Source organism: Symphalangus syndactylus, chromosome 3, assembly GCF_028878055.3.
Source record: "Symphalangus syndactylus isolate Jambi chromosome 3, NHGRI_mSymSyn1-v2.1_pri, whole genome shotgun sequence".
Taxonomy (NCBI): Eukaryota; Metazoa; Chordata; class Mammalia; order Primates; family Hylobatidae; genus Symphalangus; species Symphalangus syndactylus.
The window spans coordinates 136,733,896-136,754,203 of NC_072425.2; the positions used below are offsets into that span (position 1 = coordinate 136,733,896).

Below are 20,308 nucleotides of genomic sequence, written 5' to 3' on the forward strand. Positions count from 1 at the left end.
CCTCCTGCTGCTCTCAGGATGTGGCCGTGCCCTTGAGCATGATTGGCGCATGCTTGGGCCAAATCATAGTTTTCTCTCTAGATTCTAGTTCTCTATGTGCAGAATGAGTGTGTTGGAGTAGGATGATCTCTTTTAGAACAACTAATGTAAGATGGTAAATTCTCAAGGCTGCCCGAAATACTCTTAACAGATCTCTGTCTGGAGAACTCCGGCACATCCTTCAAGGCCCAGGTGAAATATCACATCAGACCCTCCCAAACACAATGACCCACTCCCGTCCTGTGCTACCCCAGCGCTTTACACACAGCTCTGCGACAGCCGGTGGCTAGTATGGCACTGGCCATTTTGGAATCGGGGATACCCAGCGTTCTGAATTCTTTAGAGCTGGGATGCTGGGTGTGGCTGTCACAGCATTACAGTCCCAGAGTGGCCAAAAATGTGTTGTAGATGAATAAATGAATTCCTCAATTCATCAAGTTTATCTCCTTAACCATCTGCAACCAGGAGTGGGTAGGATAGGGTAACGGAGAGAAAGGCCTCCATAGTCTCCAGAGAGGAGCTTAGTCCTGGGCCCACCAGCCAAGATAGGGATATGGTGGGCACATCCCAGGGGGGACCTTAGACACTCAGACAGGTGCTGCTTCCAGGCCTTTGGTCCTCTGCTCTGCTGAGGGTGGTGCTGGAGGGATGGAGGCAAGGGTTGTGGTTTGGGCAGAAGGAGCCACAGCCTAGCAGAAAGTTCTTCCAAGGCCCAACTGGAATAGAAGACTAAGAGTATGCCCTTGGACTCCCAGTATCCTTTAGGCCGGGATGTCTGTAAGGGGACATACTGGCACCAAGACCTGGGGAAGGGACCGAGTCTAGCTTCTCCAGCCCAAAGCTCTGTCCAGAGGGGTTGTGCCTGAGATGAATTGGCTTGCCCTCCTTCCACTGCTGGAGAAAGTCTTGGCTAATTTGCTGGAATGCTCTAGTTAAATGCCAGTTAGGATGTTCTGTCCACTGCTCTCTTCCAATATATTAATAATGTAATTACGCATTTATTGCCTGCACAAATTAAAAATTAACCTAAACAGACAGCCTGGAAAACTGAGGAAGTGACCGCTTAAGCAACCAATTTGCATCTCATTCGAATATCAACATCTAAACACAGCCCCTTCTAGGGTTTGGCCTTCCAGCGGGGGCTCAGCCAGCTGCCAACAGCTGCTGGCTTCTCCTTCTGCACGCCTACTTCTGCCCGTGCAGCCCCAATCCTGGGTGTGGAGGATGTGGCCTTGCCCACAATGGGCAGGAGGGTTTTCTGCTAAGCAGCCATCTTGGCTCTATCGTTCCTATCCCCTCCCTTTCCCAGGGGTCGTTGGTGTGGATTTCAGTGAAAGGAGATGCTACTGGGTGCGGGGGGTGACGGAGGGATGGCTGGGACGGGGCAGTCTCTGAAGCCCCTGCCACTCCCACCCCCAGGATCGATTTGTCCTGCATTCCAGCCCAGGAGATGGGAAGCAGATGGTGCTGGTGGGCAGAGTGGGGAGGTAACCAAGGAACAAGAAGAACTTCTCTCCAAACAACCAGCCCCCTGGAGACAAATGGGAGGCACGGGAGGGGTGGGTCACAGGGAGAGCTTGCAGGGGATGGGTCTGGGCAGTATCTTCGAAATAGAAGATGAAAGGATAAAGCTCTCAGCTCTTCTCCATCCCCAGGGACCTAACACAGCAGGTGTGACACTGCTGGTTTTCTTCTCCAAACAGCCACAGGAGGGGACGTGGCAGGAACAGGACAGCAGGAGTGGGTGATAGGGGAACTGGAGTCTGGGGCAGGAGGCACCCGTACCCCCAGGAGGGCACCAGCCGGCACAGAGCTTTCCCTCTCTGCTGTGTGTACCCCCAGCCCTCTCAGGCCTTACTTTCTTAAAGGCCTCCCTCCTGTGTCTGTGGACGCCCACCCCTCCCTCTGCTATGCTGTCGTCAAAGTCCACGGTCTTCTCACCTGCATGGAAGATGGTTCTGGGGCAGCCTGTGAGCAGTCTCCCTCAAGGCACCTGCTCCTCTGGAACCCTGGAACCTGGACATGGGGTGGGGGGTCCCTTCCCCTCACTATCCCTCGGTGCCACCCCCTCCAGCTCCACGCCTTCCCCGCCCCCACTGCCATGGAGCAGGGCAGTGATGGGATGCAAACCAGTTTGTTTTGAACACTTTATTTATAAAAAAGTACATTTTTTTCCTCAGTACATTTTCAACCCATCATTTTTTTAATACAAGTAAAAGGGGGTGATGCAAACACCCCCAGGTCAGAACCAGGAGGATCTGCTGGGCTGTCCCTGGACCAAAGGCGGAAAGGGCGACAAGACGCCGAAGCAAGGTAAGCGCATCACGCTCGGAGGGGAGGGTGGCAGCTTCTCCTGGATTCTTTTCATTTATACAAAAAAGGAAAACCAATTTTTTCGACCAAGAATCCCATTCCTCACAGCAGGGGTCAGAAGAGCAGCAGCACCAAGTGGGACAGGGGCTCCTCCTGGCCTCGCAAGCTGGGCAGTGTTGGCAGCAATGGCAGCAGCAGAGGGGCCTGCCTCCTGGCATCCTCGGCACTGGGCGGTGTGTGAAGCCTCCCTGTGGGTGTGGGGACCTGGGGCACATTCACCTGCCCCTCACTAGGAGAGGGTTTCTGTTGGCATTCAGGCTTTGGCGGTCTCTGTCTGGACCCCCGAGGCCTGGGAGCACTCCTCTCCTCCCAGGAGACACCTGTGTCTGCTTGGCTCAGCAGAGCTGCCCACACCCACCTAACACAATTCCCAATTTCTCTGCTCTGAGGAAGGCAGAAAAGTTATTGCACCAGTGACTTGGGCACGTGGGGGTTGGCTGGCAGAGGAAGCGCATGCCCGGGAAACAGGGCCCCTATAAAGCTCTCTTATAGCCCAGGCACTGGGAAATCTTCGTTTCTCCTTAAGGGCTTTCAGCAGGCTCAGACCATTCCCTCTGCCACATCTGTGCTGAGTGGCCATCTGGCTGTGCATGCATGCGTGTGTACGTGTGTGTACACATGCCTGCGTGTGGGTGTGTTGGAGGTGTGAGTGTGTCCACTGTGGGCACATGTGCTGGGTCCGAGGTGGTTGCACTTGCAGGCCTGTGTTCACCTACTCTATGCTGCTGCTTTTCAGACCCTTCTGATAAAAGGGGACTCAGCTGGTTCTATTACACGTTAGAACAATATCAAAATCTGTAAGGAAACAGGGGCATGGGTGTGGGGTGGGGGGCAAGGACAGGGAGGGCAACAAGAGGCAGGATGACAACTGGGGAGGCCTTGGCACAATTAATACCAAGTTTATTTCATTTCCAGCAAAGCAGAAGCTCAGCTCATGCTGTGGACATGAAGGAGAAGCAAAACGTCCTCATCTGTCTGCTGGGCTAGACCTCCCTTTTGCCAGCTGGCTGTGTCTGTGGGCCCAGCAGTAGTGCCCACCTTCCCAACAAACTTGGGGCACAGAAAACCTCACATCCCTAGGTCCAAGTGATGATCCCTGCCTCATGCCCACCCTCAGCCCAGGCTGGCAGCTGCTCGGTGGGTATACTGAGGCTGGGCCCTGGCAAGTCAGGAGCCTCCTATGTGGCCCATGCTACATGGACCTCAAAATTTGTGCTTTGCTTGTGGGGAGGGTGTGGAGGTGTCTTAAAGGGGAACTCAGTGCTTTGGCTGGGCTTGGGGCCTTCAAAGTCCATCACAGAATGGGGAATAGAGGGTGGCAGTGCAGGATAAAGGAGATGCAGGAGGAGACAGGGACAGGAAATGCCTCTTATTAGGCAGGCCCCTGGGATTGCCTCCTGCCTGGGGGAAAAGGGGACCAAGCAGAGGGGCCAGAGTGTTGTAAGGTGGGATGGGGCAGTGATATAATGTGGAAAAGGTCCCCTGCCCTGGGGGGACACTAATACTGCTGGGAGAAGCAGCCCAGCTCCTCCACCTCCCTCTGCCCTGTGGCTGGAAAGACTCCATAATTTTCTCCCCTAACTTCACCCCATCCAGTACCCCAAATGTGTAGAGGGGAGAGCCGCACCAGGGCTGGCATGGCTTCAGACTTCTGCTACGTGGCTACTGGGCAGCCTGGGCTGGGGCCAGGGCAGTGAGGGCCAGACAACGATGACCCCCCTGCTGGGCCCAGGGTTGCCGGGGCAGAAATGGAGCTGGCTGGGGGTTCAATAGCAGCACCAGGGAGGGGAGGGGAGGGGCTGGGGGGGCTCCCTTAGGAAGCCTATGGAAGGGTAGGTCAGTGCCCGTGGGGCACAGAGTGGTCTGCCTCCCTCCTCCCCAACACTTGCCATCCTGCAGAGCCCCTGACACCCTGGGGTGAGTTAACTGGAATCCCAGTGGGCAGGCATGAAGGGCCGAGAAGCCTGCCTCTCCATCCCAGGGTCCTTCCCATAGGCATGCCTGTCTAGAGTGCCAGGGGATCTGGGAGCAGATGGAGGAACTGAGGCACTTTGAGCTGGGGGACTGAAAGAGGGCTGGGAGGGGTCTTCCTCCATTACATACATGGGAAGACCCAGTCTGGGGTGGCTGATAGGAACTCAATGTCCCATTCAAGGAGGGAATCTGCACTGAAAGGGAGGGCTTCTTCCAGGCCCTCCCCTCATCCCAGAATGAGGACCAGGGGTGGCTGAGCAGGAGGTGGCCTAGCGGCCCCACCCCCCTCACTTTCTGTCAGGCCCGAGGCTTTGACAATGGCCTTTGTGTGTGAGGCATTGTATGGACTCCTCAGTCCCTCGGACTGTGTTTGCAGAGCGTCTGCCATGTGGGCTTCCTTCTCCACTACCCTCCGTGTGGATGCTTCTTTACCTCTGACTCCTGCAGGTGGATCCCCCTGGGATCCCAGCCCTGACTAGCCAACAGAACCAAGTGTTGCTAGATAAGGGAGAAATCAGAGAAACCTCCACGCTGTAAGAAGCAGTTTGGGGAGGGCCTGAGATCCTAGGGTGGAGGCACCGGGGGCCCAGTCTCGGCTGTCTCTGGAAGCTTCTATAGGCAGACCCCATTCTCAGGTTAAAGGGAGAACGAGGTGGAAATAGACGGGTGGGCCTTGGGCAGTGTCTGGATGGGGCAGGGTATGGGACCCCAGGGGAAAGCAGGCAGAGAGGAGCAGTGCATGCGTGTGTGTGTGTGTGTGTGTGTGTGTGTGTGTGCACGCGTCAGCAGAGGCAGAGAGCAAGTGTGGGCCGGAGCCCCTAATGGAGGGGGCACATTGGGGATAAAGAGGGGATGCATCAGAGCTAGGCCAACTCCACTCTCTGTGGGCCAATGAGGAAAAAAAATGTGAAACCACCCTCAGCAGGAAAACACTGCCCAAGGCCCCACTTAACAAACAAGACTCCCTGGGAACTGGGGAGAAGCCGCACCCCTCCCCCTACCTCTTGGGCGCACCGGCTGTCTAGACCCAAGGTCCAAACTCCCGGCTGCATCAGCTTTCATCAGCGGGTGTTGTGTTCCCTCTCCCCGGGAGGAGGAGCAGCATCTGGGGGTGTGGGGAGCTTTTCCCTCTTAGAGCCCCTTGAGCCCTCCACCCCCAGTGAAGAAACACAAATTCCAGTGTTGGGGGGCGGGGGAGGCTGGCTCCCCAAACCCTGGAGGGATGCCCAGGTACACAAGGCGAGAACAGGGCTCCCTACACAGAGGGCAGGCAGGTGGGGCCCGTAAAGGGAAGATACAGTAACACTAAAGCCACAGTCGAACACAACACCATGGGGAAGGGCGGAGGAGAGGGAGGAAATAAAACACAAAGCCAAGTCGTGGCTGCCCTGGGCTCCCCTGGCCCCCCAGGAGTTCGGGGCTGGCTTTGGGCAGCTGGGCAAGTCTCTGTTCAGCTCCTGGAGTGGGAGGTGGGGGGCGGGCAGGGGGCGTGCGGGGAGGGGCTGGGGAGGAGCGGTCACAGACAGAGGCTCTGGAAGGGGGGGCTACACGTACCACTCCTTCTTGGAAATGAAAGACCCGTCGTTCTGAGAAACCATGTTCTCAGCCAAGTCCAGCTGCTCAGGGTCGTACTGGTAGCCCAGAGTCCGGTCCCCGTAGCCGTCCTGACGGGCCTCGGCCTCATCCACGGTGAAGTAGGGCCGCTTGGCGTCCTCGTCATATTTAGGGTGGGGGCCGCCCACCTTGCGCTCGCCCCCTCCACCGCCCTCCTCCTCCTCCTCCTCCTCATAGCTGCTTCCACCCAGCGGGCCGGCCTTCTTCTCGTCGTCCGAGTCGTCGGGGTACTGCAGGTTCTGCGCCATCGGTGGGTGGTGCTGGGGGATGCCTGCCTTGCTGTAGCCGTTGCCATACACGTGCTTCTTGGTGCTGTAGTCACCCTTGAAGGTGTGCCGGCGCCGACGCAGGGCGACCACGATCCCGCCGACCACAATCAGCACCAGCAGGACGCTCCCCGCCACGCCCCCAATGATGGCCGTGGGCACCGGCCCGGCGCGCCGCCCATGTTCGGGAGGAGATGGGGTGTAGGGGAATTCTGGGTGAGGAAAAGAGATGGAGGGGACAGCATCAGCGTGTGCTCCTGGGGTGTAGAGGGGATGGCGGGGGGCAGGGAAAGGAGAGGCCAGGAAGGACAGGCTGTCTGCACCCCAGGTTTGAGCAGCTCCAGTTCGAGGCCCTGCAGCACCCCACCCATCCTGGAGCCCTAACATGCCACAGCGTTGGTAGCTGGAGTGAGAGACAGGCAAGAGGAGAGGCAGAAGGCAGTACCCACAGCACCAGGGTCTTCCATCCCCACTGTCCTTGGTGTGGTGCTGGCCCAGCTCAACCCCCATTCATGGTGCAGTGAGACACATGTGCCAGTTCCAGCTGCAGCACACTGTCCACCTGTCCACTCCATGCCATTCACAGCCACAACCCTGAGGAGGTATGCCATTCATTCTCATTGGATATCCGAGGAGCTGAGGCTTGCAGAGGTTAAATAACTTGCCTGAGGCCACCCAGCAATGATGCAACGTTGCTTCTCCTGCACATAGAACGTGTGCAAATGTCACTGATACCCTTCTGCTTCCAAGACCCAGAACCAGGAGCCACCTAGGTGTTCTGCACCTGATTTTGTCTGCCTGCAGGGCACAGGGAAAACAGGTTCCCAGGCACTGGCTCAGGAGATGCCCCATGAGTGCCAATCAGCTGCCAAGGTGCCAGTAACCAGGGCTGTGGTTCTTGGCTGTGGTCTGGGCCTGCAGGGCAAGGTGGGGGCCTGGCAGTGCTGCCAGCCTGGGTTATAAGTGTAAGATACCAGCATGGCAGGGCACAAGCACAGGGCAAGGATGGCAGAAATGGGGATGAAAGCATGTGCATGTGCGCGTGCATGGCAATGTCGAGTACACACAAGTTGGCACAGGCACACACCCTTGCCGTCATAGCAAGCCCGCCACTCAGGGAGCACATGCTGGGAGGGCCTGCATGCCCGTGCCGACATGAGGAACGTGAGTGTGCAAATCTGTATGCTCCGTGGACACAGCCGAAATGAGGAGGCAGGAAAGGTGAAAAGAAGAGAAAGGAAGCAGGTGGGACGGGAGAGAAGGCTGGGTGGGTGGCTTTCTGTGCCAGTGGGGCTGGGCCACAGTACTGTTCTTTGGCCAACACTGCCCCTTCCCTTGCCTTACAGGGCCTGGGAAGGTGGCTGAAACCAGGGCCATGCCACAGGCCAAAGAGGCCCTAAGGTGAGGCAAAGGGAAATGGTTCCTGGCACCACCACAGGGTGGCACCGGAGACCACAGCTGGCCTTGGTCAGAGGCACTAGGCTGTGGGTCTAGGGCAAGCCCAGAAGGCTGACCTTGGCCGCTCAGGCCCTCCTTGCTCCAGGCCCATGTAAAGGGCCAGTTTGCCCGTATACTGTTTGCCTGTATACTGCTGCCGGCTCACTCTCTGATTCAGTATCTCTCACTCCATGGGAATCATGCTCCTCCCCTGAGCCTGCTCCCTCCTCCCGGGGCATGTGTGGGGTGCTGTCCCACTCCGCAGGCTGCAGCAGGGTGGAGATTCTAGGAAAGAGGAAAGGCCTTCCAGGAATTTGGGCTGGAAGGGCTGACGAAAACACAGGGCCCAAGGAAGGGGAGGCCACTCACTCATCCAAGGTCACGCGGCTGAGCCGGGACCACCCAGGGGCTCCTGTACACGTGGGCGCTGGCAGAGGAGCACTGCCATGGAGGACCCCGCTCCCCACCTGCCACCACCATCCTTGGTGCAGGTCAGCCAGCAGCTGCCCAGTACATATTCACGGGATCTTTGTCCTGACCGCCTGTCTCCGCAGCAGCCTCCCCGGAACTTCAAGCGTCTCCTGGCTCACCAGGTCCCATCTGTTTACCACCCTCAAAAGGGCCCCACAACTGCTCCCCACGAGGTGGGAGCAGCCTCCACCAGGGGTACACCAGAGGCAGCTGGGAAGAACCTAGCCTCCTCTGTACTCAGCCTGCCTGCCTGTCCTCGGTTCTCACCCAGATCTGAATGGTCTCTCCTGTCTACACCTGCCTTCCTCTCTCCATCCATCCTTCCCATCAGCAAACATACTGAGCATCTATCCTGCTAGTCACGGGATATGAGAAACTCACAGCCTCCCCGGGGAAGAGAAGGACACTCAGAGACAGCACATGCAGATGTTAAGGAAACTGGCAGGGAAGTGCAGGGTGCAGGGGAACGAGGTGGTGTGTCTTGGCATTAGAGAAGGCTTCTTGGAGGAGGCCGGACTTGGAGAGGCCAGGAGGATAAGGAAGCATCCAGATGGAGGGAGCTGCCATTTTTCCGAAACATGTCCCTTGCCTTCCAGTACAAGATTCCGTGGTTCTCGGCTTTCCTCTCTGAGTGCTATCTCCAGCGGTGTTGCTCCTTCTCTCTGTTCCAGCTGTCTCGCTGGATGCTTTGTCCTGGGACCCTCAGCCTTGACCCTCTGCTTTCTTTCCTAGTGACAGACTAGTATCAACTTCCGGAGTCACCCTTATCCTGCTGGCTCTCCAAATTATTTAGGGTACATAGTTCTCACCCAACTCTGGGACTGTATCTCCACAGCATCTCCCAAACTGTGGCCCATGGAATCTCAAACCATTGGCTCAAAGGGTCAGCAAAAATATGGGGGTCAAAATGTTGGCTTAGACAAAAGCATCAGACCCTGTTACCTTCTCGTGCACACCGTGAACTATTAGAGGGACACATCAAATGCCATGTTTCCTAACATACTGCAGCATGAACCCCATACCTCCTGCCTCCAAGACAGTCTCACATAACTGATACCTAGGTGGACACAGTAGAAAAACTGACCTGTAGCACATCCTCATTTGGAATTCTTACCACCACTTCAACACCCATCTGTACCAACCTGGTTTGCCATCTTCCTTCTAAACCCTCTCCATTCAACACAACTTCCTGTCTCCACTGTCACCACCATGGAACTTATGCCAGGTTTTTTTTTTTTTTTTTGAGATGGAATCTCGCTCTGTTGCCAGGCTGGAGTGCAGTGGTGCGATCTGGGCTCACTGCAAGCTCCGCCTCCCGGGTTCACGCCATTCTCCTGCCTCAGCCTCCTGAGTAGCTGGGATTACAGGCGCCCACCACTACACCCGGCTAATTTTTTGTATTTTTAGTAGAGACGGGGTTTCACCGCGTTAGCGAGGATGGTCTTGATCTCCTGACCTTGTGATCCACCCGCCAGGTTTTACTGCAGTGGTCGATTCCTAAATCTCCCACTTTTGTTTTGCCTCTGCCTGCCTTGAGTCACCCCACCCACAGTCACCAGGTTAATCTTCACCGTGTAGACACAACCACTCGCTTTCTCAAAGCCCAGCAATGGCTCCCCAACTGCCTGTTGGGCTGTGCAGTCTGGCCTTCAAAGTGTCCGTCATGCAACCGTATCTTGGGTTTGGTCAACTCACCTTCCTTGCTGTCCTTGTTATCCAAGTTGATTCCTTACTGCAAGCCTTTACACATGCAGTTTGCCCCGCCAGGAATGCCTTTCCTCATCCTCCCTCCCCACCTATTGCACTTCTCCAGCCCCTTCTTCAGGAGCCTTCTCTTCTCCAGTTTACCATGATCTTTTTCTTTTTTGAATTTTTATGTGCTAATGGTCTGCACCTCTCATTCTGGTTGCAATAATTGCTAAGGTCATTCCATGAATCGCATACTGACATAGCATAGTAAAGCCTGTATAAATTGCAAATAAATGCAAATTAGAATTTACCATGGCTGGCTCTGGTCCTTCTGCCAGTTTTCAAATGGCTAAAGTTCTTCTCTTCTGCAGGAATGAGGACAGGGTTTGAGGAAGTGGCAGCCTCGTGATCATTTGGGATTGACTCATTTCAGTGTGTTGCAGTAGTCTATAAGCTCACTATTGTTACTTTTGTGCTTTCTTCAACAGCAGAGACTCAATAAAAAATAAAGCTCTCCTACATTTTCCTCAACTAGGTTGAATTTTCTGGACCTCTCAAGCCACATCATTGCAGTATGGTAGAGTGTACGGTCTTACCTGTTTCACAAGAATGACTGGTGTCCCAACTAGTTTGTAAGTTATAATTGAAAATGCAGGCTGGGCACAGTGGCTCATGCCTGTAATCCCAGCACTTTGGGAGGCCAAGGCGGATGGATCACCTAAGGTCAGGAGTTCAAGACCAGCCTGACCAACATGGTGAAACCTCGTCTCTACTAAAAATACAAAAATTAGCCAGGTGTAGTGATGGGTGCCTGTAATCCCAGCTACTTGGGAGGCTGAGGCAGGAGAATTGCTTGAGCCTGGGAGGTGGAAGTTGCAGTGAGCCAAGTTTGTGCCATTGCACTCCAGCCTGGGCAACAGTGCAAGACTCCGTCTCACAAAAAAAAAAAAAAAATGCACCTTGAACCTGACCTCTTCTCACCGTCTCCATCACTACCACCCTGATCCAAGATACCCTCATCTTTCATCTGGATTATTGATTGCAATAGCTGCCTAACTGCTTTCCTGATTCCACCCTTTCCCTTTGTGGACTGTTTTCCACACAGCAGCCAGATAAATCCTGTTGAAGTGTAAGTCATATCTGCTCAGAGCCCTCCAATGACTCTCCCTAGAGCCTTAACATGTTCTGCGTGCCCTATGCCCTGCCCCACCTCTGAAGTCATCTGTTCCTGCTTTCCTGCAGGCTTGCCCCACTCCTGGCACACACTGCACGGGCTGCTCTGCCCCCTGGAAGCTACTTCCCTAGGGGCCCCAGGTTCACTCCTTTACCCCCTTTGGGACACAGCTCAGCCCCTTCTCATCAAGACCTTCCCCAACTACCCTATTTAAAACTGCAGCTCATAAGCCCACTCCACCTGTGTGGTCCCCAACACGGGATCCCCTTACCCTCTTTTTTTTCCTCCTCAATTTCACCTTCAAAATTACTACTTTTTTTTGTTTGTTTTTGAGACGGAGTCTTGCTCTGTTGCCCAGGCTGGAGTGCAGTGGCACCATCTTGGCTCACTGCAACCTCCGCCTCCCGGGTTCAAGCGATTCTCCTGCCTCAGCCTCCTGAGTAGCTGGGATTACAGGCGTGTGCCACCACTCCTGGCTAATTTTTATAATTTTAGTAGAGATGGGGTTTCACCATGTTGGCCAAGCTGGTCTCAAGCTCCTGACCTCAGATGAGCCACCCGCCTCAGCCTCCCAAAGTGCTGGGATTACAGGCATGAGCCACTGCGCCCAGCCTACATATTTTTTAAAAATGTATTTTATCTATTGTCTTTCCTCCTATGCGAAAACGTAAGCTCCACAAGGATAGGGACTTTCTGTCTGTTTTGCTCATGGATTTATACCAAGCACCTAGACTGCCTGTCATGTGGCCAATGTTCAAGAAATATTTGTTGAACGACAGAATGAATTCTACAATGGCAAAATTATGTCTTAGACATAAGCCTTGTTCTAGGCGGAGCAAGTATTAAGGAGAGACTCAAATAAACCTGCATGGGGCCCACTGGGACCTTGTTTCTCTGGAGTGGGTGACAGAAGGAGTGGTGTGGTGGCTTGGGACCAGATTATACTAGGTTTTTTTTCTCCTCCAGGCCTTCTGTTTAATTTTTTTTCCTAAGTCCTTTTTTTTTTTTTTTGAGACAGAGTCTCGCTCCATCGCCTGGGCTGGAGTGCAGTGGTGCGATCTCGGCTCACTGCAACCTCCGCCTCCCAGGCTCAAGCAATTCTTGTGCCTCAGCCTCCTGAGTCGCTGGGACTACAGGCACGCACTGCCACACCCGGCTAATATTTTGTAGAGACGGGGTTTCACAATGTTGGCCAGGCTGGTCTCGAACTCCTGATCTCAAGTGGTCTGCCCACCTCGACCTCCTAAAGTGCTGGGATTACAGATGTGAGCCACCACGCCCAGCCAACTTTTTTCCTTGAGTCCTGAGGAGGTTTACTCTTTCCTGGGGATCTTTTGGGACCAAAGAACCCTGGTTATTTTGTTTAGGGCTGGGCCTGTGTAGCAGCTGCAGAATGGCTGGGATGACCTTCCAGCATCAAAGACTTTCGAGTGAGGATACTGAGTGAGGGAGAGAAGAAAGGAGAAGCGTGGGGACCTAACTCATTTGCAGGCAGAAGGGGCTGTCTAGCGTGGAGTGGAGTGTCCTCCCCTCCCCCTCCATCCCTCCAGCTGTTACACTCAGCCAGTAGCTCCTGTCTCTGTGCCAGGAGCAGAGCTGCAAGGGCCGCAGCTGGGAGGAGAGAGAAGAGCCAGGCCGCAGGGTCATTTGTGTTTGCTGGCAGGGGCCCAGCCAGCCTCCCTCACATCCTCTTACAAAGGGAGCAGCTTGTCCCCATTCCTGAAGGGTTGTAACCTCTCTTCTGGGGTCCCTGGCTGGCCAGGACAGTGGGGAAGTGGGGGCTCTGCATGCCTTTGTGGTTCTGGTTCTCTGACTGAGGTAGGTGGGCTGGTGCTGGGGGCTTTGGATAGATCTGAGGTGGAGTGAAGTGTTAGGGCTTACAGTCTGGATCTAGGATCTGGAGGTTTGGGGTCAAAGAGAATGTTTGGGTTTGCCTCCAAAACCAATGCCTAGCGCTTCCTCAGGCAGGAAATGCTCCGACATCAGATTAGGCCTGGAAGCTGCAAGAACTACACCTCCCAGCATGCAGTGCAGCCAGCCACAGGGAGAGTGGGAAGGCCTGGGGTCCACCTCTGGGAAGCCCTTCTGTCCATCTGCAGCTGCAGCAGCTGTGCCTCGTGTCAGACCATCAGGCAGGACCTCGTCAAGCTGGGGGAGAACCGAATCCTCCCAGAGACACGGATGCAGCTGCCTTCTCAGACCTCCCAACACACTGCCATTTGCTGGCTCAGAGAATGGCACGTTGCCACAGCACAGCCACGGGCTCCCACGTGCACACGCAGCATGCAGACGGAGCCTGCTCACACTGATTCACATTTACATGCCCAGAGACACATGTCCATACCATGGCTGGGCATGCACACTTGCAGGCTCACACCTGCCTCCCTTCCAGGACACTGGCCTTCAAGGCCCACAACTCTGGGTCTGAAGAACTCCAGGCCTGACGGGCAGACTGTGACCCTCACCCACAAGGGATGAGCCCAGGCTTCACTGGAAATGTGAGTTGGGACAGACACCCCACACCCTGGGATGGGAGTGGGGATGGACATCCTATACCCTGGCAGCCTCCCTGTCCTGCTCTTGGGAGTGGCGAGAGGCTGGGTCCCAGCTGGAGAGGCCTGGCCTGTCTCCTCCCAACACCCACAGGGATAGAGGCTGCCTCATTTGTTTTTTTTTCAGTCTGGTCGAGGCTGCACCCTGGGCCTCTCCCCACCTTATCATTACCCCAGAGAGAGAAGGGAGGAAGCTTCATTTTGTGACCACTGGGCCCACCCCATGAAACTGCTCCTCCATGTAAGGGCCTCTGAAAGGGGCTTCTCTGGGGCCTGTGCCCACGGAAGCACACACAGATTCTGTCGGGTCCATCTCCTCAGTGCCCCCATCACCACAGCCACAGCCCGGGCCTGTTGTTTCCCACTAGGGACTCACTCATGGTGGCAGCTCCTAACAGGTGTCCCAGTGCCATCCACGCAGCCCCCTGAATGCTCAGTCTAACCCACACACCTCACCACGGTGCTTCCCAGCTGAGAGCCCTTCAGAGACTCCCTGTGGCCAACAGAGAGAAGGCCTTGCTCCTTCCTCCCTGCCCACTCTGCTCCAGCCATTTTCCTTCCCATGCTTCCCTGGCCTGGGCACCCCGCCCTCCAGCCCTGCCTACTCACTCATCTCCCAGCAACCACTCAGTGCTCCCTCCTTGGGGGCCCAGGTCCCCAAGAAGCCGTGCCAAAGCGAGTCTGCGCAGGTGTGCAGTGGCCCACCACACACGTGTCCCTCCAGCACACACCCTGCTGCCCACCTTCTGCCCTGTCCCAGTCACTCCTCATTTCCCTTTCCAGATGCGCCCAGGGCAAAGTTATTACCTGAACGAATGGCCAGAATGAAAAATTAAATTTCCACTTATCCCTCTCGCTCATGCATTCCCTCTGGACCAGTGGGGCTTAGAGCAAGGGCATGGCTGTGCCCTGCAGGATGGGCTCCCCAGAGAATGTGGCAGGCACTGGCCAATATGGGATGGAGGGTGGTGAGGTCAGCTGCTGCTTGGAAATTGCCTGAGAGCACAAGAACAAACAGCCCTGAGAAGGCTCAGGCCAACTCCCTGAGTCCTCTGGAGGGGGCTGAGAGTCCCTTCTGAGGGAGGCCAGCCGCTCAGTGCCTGGGCCTATCAATGATTCAGTGAGTGCCATGCGTCCCTGGCTCCTGCCTAATGGGGCTTTTCAGCAAGAGCCACGTTGTGTCCCTCTTCCAGCTGGGACCCTAGGTGGCCTGGCCCTCCTGCCCCCAGCCCACACCCCTCACATGTTGATAGCCCACCATCAGGGGAAGGTATCGCCACGTAGGGAGTACTGCATGATCGTGAGAAGCCTGAGACAAGTGTGAGTATCCCCATATTAGAGGTTAGGAAGCCAAGTCTCAGACAGGTGAAGCACTTGCTCAAGGCCACACAGCTAGAAAGAGCCAGTGTGTGAACACTTAGGCCAGGTCTGTGCTGTCCCCCATGTGACAGTGCCTCCCTGACGGGTAGTCATGTTCCCTATGGCCACTCCACATGGAACACAGGCCCTGCCCTTCCCACCTCCCCCTTGACTCCCCCAGTATCTCAAGGCTGGAGCTTGGGTAACCATGAGGCTCCTTTTGAGCTCTACTTGGACTTTCCCCGCTGAGGAGAAGTGTGTGACACCGGCCCCTTCCACCTGCCAACCCGCGGGAACACCCCAGCTTTCCCCAGGCTCCAACCCTGATGCTCCTCCTCCTATGACCAGTCTTGGGGCCAAGGCCAGGGATTGCAGACAACAGCAAGTGGCTCTACACTCCCGCCCCTGGGCGAGAGACGTGACAGAACGGCTCTGAGGACAGGTAGGTGCAGACCCTGAACAACTTCACATGGCTCTTTCTGCAGCTGTGCCCTAAATATACCCACAAATGAGGTCTCCCACTCCCCAGACACTGGCTCAGAGCTCATGAATCCTTATGGCTTGCAGGTGTGCAGTGGCTTTGTGGCCGGAGCCCAGGAACTGCCGACCAGTCTTCTGTGTCCCTGAGCATGTTACTTCCTATATCTCAGTCACAGTGGGACACCACTTCCTCTTTTAAGACACTCTGTCACTTTGTCACCCTGCAGCTAGCTCAGGTCCACTGTAAAAGACACTCCCCATGTGAAGCTGTGATGGCAGTTTACCCCTGTGTGGACTTGTTTTGATGCTTCCATTAATAATAATGATAATGATGGAGGTCAGGGTAATAATCACGGAGCATTGGCCATTTATCGACAGACTGATCCGTGCTAGGTGCTTGACCTACATCATGCAGAATTCTGACAACAGCCCTTCAAGGCACATCATACTGTCCCCGTTTTACAGATGAGGGCCTGTCCAGGGTCACAGCTGTCTGACATTAAGCCTATGCTCCTTTCACATCCCAGGTGAAGTCTCTCCTCAGAACATCCTACCTCTTGTCCTCCCTTTGCCCGGATAGATAAGTTGACAGAAGAAAGCTGCAGGGAAAGCTCAGTTGCAGGGCACACAAAGCACTATGGCTTTGGGCTACATCTTCGCTTTCTCTCCAGTCTCCCTGCTTGAGGTAAGCCTCACTTTCTGGCCCATGAAGAGGTCCTCGACCACAGGTGCAGAGCTTGGAGATGAGCTCCACCTGCAAACCTATCCCCACCACGCCAGCATCCCACAGCGTGTTCTGCTGGCAGATCCAAGGGCAGGCTCTATTGGCCCCCAAAACAGCATTGCTGTAAACAGCACTTCCTTCTTCCCTCCCAGAGCCTTCCTCCTGCCCCTCTCTGATTGGGGGTCACCCTGAGTGTCTCATTTGCACCCTTAAATGAAAGAAAGAGAAAAGCAAAGCAAAACCAATGGCCAGAGCTCAAGGGAGAACTAGAGAAGCAGGAAAAGGAGATAATCTTCCTGCAGTGGCACCGCTCAAAGGTGAGAGATGCAGGTGGCGAAGGAACCCGTGGGTAAGGAGAGGCTGGGGAGCATGCAGCTTCCTACCTGTGATATTGACCTCCACCTGGCCTGAGCGTGTGCCGATGGGGTTGGTGGCCTCACAGATGTAGGTCCCTGCCAGGCTGTAGTTGATGGGTCCCTTGAAGAAGAGGGTTCTGTTCTGGGCCTCCACACCCTTGGGGAGAGAGCCATTCAGCCTGTGGGAAGTGGGAGACACAGCATAGGGTTATGACTCTCCAGCCTCAAGAAGCTGTTCCTGGGTCAGCCACTTGGCTCCAGGCCCCCTAGACCTTTTGCTGAGCTTGTGTGGTAGAGTCCGTCTTTGAAGGAAGAAAAATAATAATAATAATCTCTTTCACTTGGTAGTTTTATATTATTCAGCTTTTCATATGTGATCATAATATGGGAATATAGGCAGGCTAGGTAGGTGCTGGTCCCACTTAACAGATGAAACCTGAGGTTCAAGGCCAGGGAACCATAGCTGGCAGGCAGCAGCATGGGAGCTCCAGCCAAATCTCGGGACTCCTGGTAAAGTGCTCTTTCTACTTTCTATTCACGTCTCATGGTTGTTGGTCCTTGGTCTTCTGGGCAGCTGGTTAATAATACAGATGCCAGCCGGGCGTGGTGGCTCATGCCTGTAATCCCAGCACTTTGGGAGGCCGAGGCAGGTGGATCACACGGTCAGGAGTTTGAGACCAGCTTGGCCAATATGGTGAAACCCCATCTCTACTAAAAGTACAAAAATTAGCTGGGTGTGGTGGTGCACGCCTGTAGTCCCAGTTACTCGGGAGGGTGAGGCAGAAGAACTGCTTAAACCTGGGAGGTGGAGGTTGCAGTGAGCTGAGATTGCACCATTGCACTCCAGCCTGGGTGACAGAGTGAAACTCCATCTCAAAGAAAAAAAAAAAAATAATAATAATACAGATGCCTTGGTTCTAACCCCAGATCTCCTGAAGCAGAACCATTGGGACAAAGACCTGGGAATCTATATTTGACAAGCCACTCAGGTAAGGAGACAGGAAGTATGTTCCATTCCACTACTTTGTGTTTTTGCTGGGAATGTCACAGGACCTTTTCATGTGGGAAGTGACTTGCAAATTTGCCAAGGACAAGGGATCTTCTTCCTTCCTCCTGACCCCGAAGGCCACAAAGCTATTCTGTTGAACCTAGCAGCTCCTGGGTCCGCAGAGCTGAAACTGGCCAGCAGGCTCTGCCCACTGACACCTTCAGAAGCACTTTTTATTCCAGGAAGTGGAGGATCATAGGTAGGACATACCAGTGCCCTCTGCTCCCCAGAAAAAGACGACAGACTCCTGGGCAGCTGTCTCCTGGCAACCCATACCAACCTTCTCCTTGGTTCCCCATGTCCCTGTCTTTCTGTGTGTTCCATCCAGCTCTTCTCTGGGAAGAGCCTTGGCCCCAGCTGTCAGAGCCGGCTGGAGGGGAGAAGGCGAAGGCAAGGCAAGGCAAGGCGAAGACCGTGAGGCCAAGAAGGGGGATGGCGGGCCGCAGGGCACGTGCTCCATGAGCACAGGTATTCTGGGCTGGCTGCTGCCTCCTCCCCAAGAATCTGGGGGTGCCAGAGAGAAGGAATAGGAACAAAGAAAGAGCTGAGATGCTCTGGAACACCGGCTTCCCTGGGGATACCTCGATAAAAATAAATACTGGGGGGTTGGGGTGGGAGTGATTCAGGCTGAATCACCAAAGGAAAATGACAAAACTCTTTATTAGGAAGAGGGAGGGAAGCAGATCACAAGGGAAACCCCTCTGGTGGAATGGCTTGTTCCACTGACCCTGACACTGTCACACATGGACGTAATGTATATGTGTGTGTTGCAGGGTGGGGTGTTCTCTCATGGCCCTGCTTCTCACTGAGCCCAGACCCTAATTTCTTCCCTGCCTAAACGCTCCTAGAGGTAGGGTGGTTGCCCCTCATCACCCGTGGTCCAGCCAGCCGTCTTCCAAGGTGACTGGTCAGCCCTGCAGCACTTACGTGGTCCAGTGGTACTCAGTGGCTGGGGGGTTAGCATCAGCTTTGCAGGTGAGCTTCACATCCATCCGCTGCAGGTACCAGTTGCCATCAAACCCCTCAATGGTTACCTCAGGCTCATCTGTGGGGCAAGGGATGTTTGAAGAGGGTGAGGTCAGGAGAGCGGGACTTAGAACAAGGGAACTTCAGCCAGGAAGGGATGGAAGGAGCAGTGGCATGGAAACAGCCAGGAGAGAGGGAAATGTGGGAGGGAGGGTGGCAATCACAGAGCCTGGGAGTGGAAACCGGAGGGGGACAGGGAAGGAGGAGAGAAAATGAGCAAAGGGAGGAGATACGGGAGACAGGAGGGGAGAAGAAAGCACCCCCAGAAAGAGAAAGGGAGGAGAAAGGAGAGGAGGAAGGACGAGGGACAGTGGCGCCCACCCCAGGAGGCCTCTGGCGCCACCCCTGCTCACACTGCACGTTGAGAGTGAGGCTTTCCTTGAAGCGGTCCATGTGGTAGTTGACGATGCAGGCCAAGGACTGCTGGTGGGCTTCCCTGCTGGGCACCAGGCGGTAGCGGCTGATGACCGTCACTGTGCCATTGGGGTTCCGGATCTCCTGGTACTCTGCCTCACCTTTTAGCCGAGTTTCCCAGGATACCACACTAGGAGGCTTCCCATTGGCTGAGGTGCAGGTGGCCACCAGGACCTTGTCATCCTGCCCCTTCTTGGCTTGAAGCACTGCCTGGGTACCCTCTATCCAGTTGGTGGGTTTGGCTGCGAGGAAGCAGAGAGAGTGATGGGACTAGCCCTGTTGACTTGTCCAAGATGCACCAGCCAAAAGGCTGTGGTGTACATCAGGCCTTGTCTTCAGGTCCCCTTGGCCATCCCTGCCTCTCAGCTGTGCTGCACCAAAGATTGTCCCAGAACCTCTTGCAGGAAGTTCATCATGTCTAATGTTATGTCCTCCCTGCCCTACTAGTCATATCCCTGTCATCGAGCTTAGGCCTCCTGGAGTCCCGGCATGTCTAAGGCAAGCAGTGCAGGTGGCTCATTTCCTTACCGTGGTGTTTGATGCTGCTGCCAGCACAGTGCCTTGTGGGCTTCAACCTGAAGAATCACGTTCCCCACTGTCTAGAGCTAAGCCCCTGCCCCTAGTGAATTGTAGGGTGGCCTGGCTAGAAGGGACTGGAAGCCTCATGCTTGGAATGATGGGAGCATGCCCACCCAAGAGGGACGTCTAGGGTCACTGAGGCATCCTGAGGATGGCCACACCCCGAGGTCACAGGCCTCTGGATGAACAGGAAAGGGGCCCAGGGCAGCTTACCCATCACCGTGAGATTGAGCTGGCTTTCCCGATTGCCCGTAGGGAAGGTAGCAAACTCGCAGATATAGACACCCTCATCCTCCAGCTCCAAGCGGGAGAGGCGGATGGTGCCATCGGTGAAGGAGGGCCGCAGGAATTCCACGCGCTCGCGGTAGGGAGCCAGCACGGACACGCCCATGGATGGGTTATAGATGGCCACGTTCTGCTTGGAACCATTGGTGGACTTCTGCCACGTGACCTGGGTGATCTTCACGCTGGGCAGCGGGTTGGCAAAGCTACAGTGCAGAACCACGTCTGTGCCAATGAAGCCATACATGGAGTCGTTCACCTGGACCACCTGGGAGTGGGCGCCTGGCCAGGAGGACAGCAGGAAGTGGTCAGTGTCAGGCACAGCCTCCCTCCACCCACAGAGTTCCCTGTGCTCTGGTCTTGTCTTTTATAGCAGTCATTATTGTTTTTATTCTGATTGTAAAAATATTAATTACTTGTTATAAAAACACTCTAGGCAACACTGAAAAAT

The 20,308-nt window shown here is 55.0% G+C and overlaps 1 protein-coding gene across 3 annotated transcripts in view; it reads right to left on the reverse strand.

Moving 5' to 3' along the window:
* NECTIN1 (nectin cell adhesion molecule 1) overlaps positions 1-20,308 on the reverse strand; it is a 96,488-nt gene that overhangs the window by 25,460 nt on the left and 50,720 nt on the right. For 2 of the 3 annotated variants that reach the window (XM_055273484.2, XM_063636588.1), the window contains exons 2-5: positions 19,789-20,139; positions 18,936-19,238; positions 18,484-18,601; positions 16,536-16,687 (exon numbers count right to left, since the gene is read on the reverse strand). In XM_055273484.2, the coding sequence (XP_055129459.1) occupies positions 16,536-16,687; positions 18,484-18,601; positions 18,936-19,238; positions 19,789-20,139 (924 nt within the window). Of the gene's footprint in view, positions 1-2,172; positions 6,479-16,535; positions 16,688-18,483; positions 18,602-18,935; positions 19,239-19,788; positions 20,140-20,308 lie in introns of those variants that run through there. The other variant, XM_055273483.2, reaches the window with a different exon arrangement.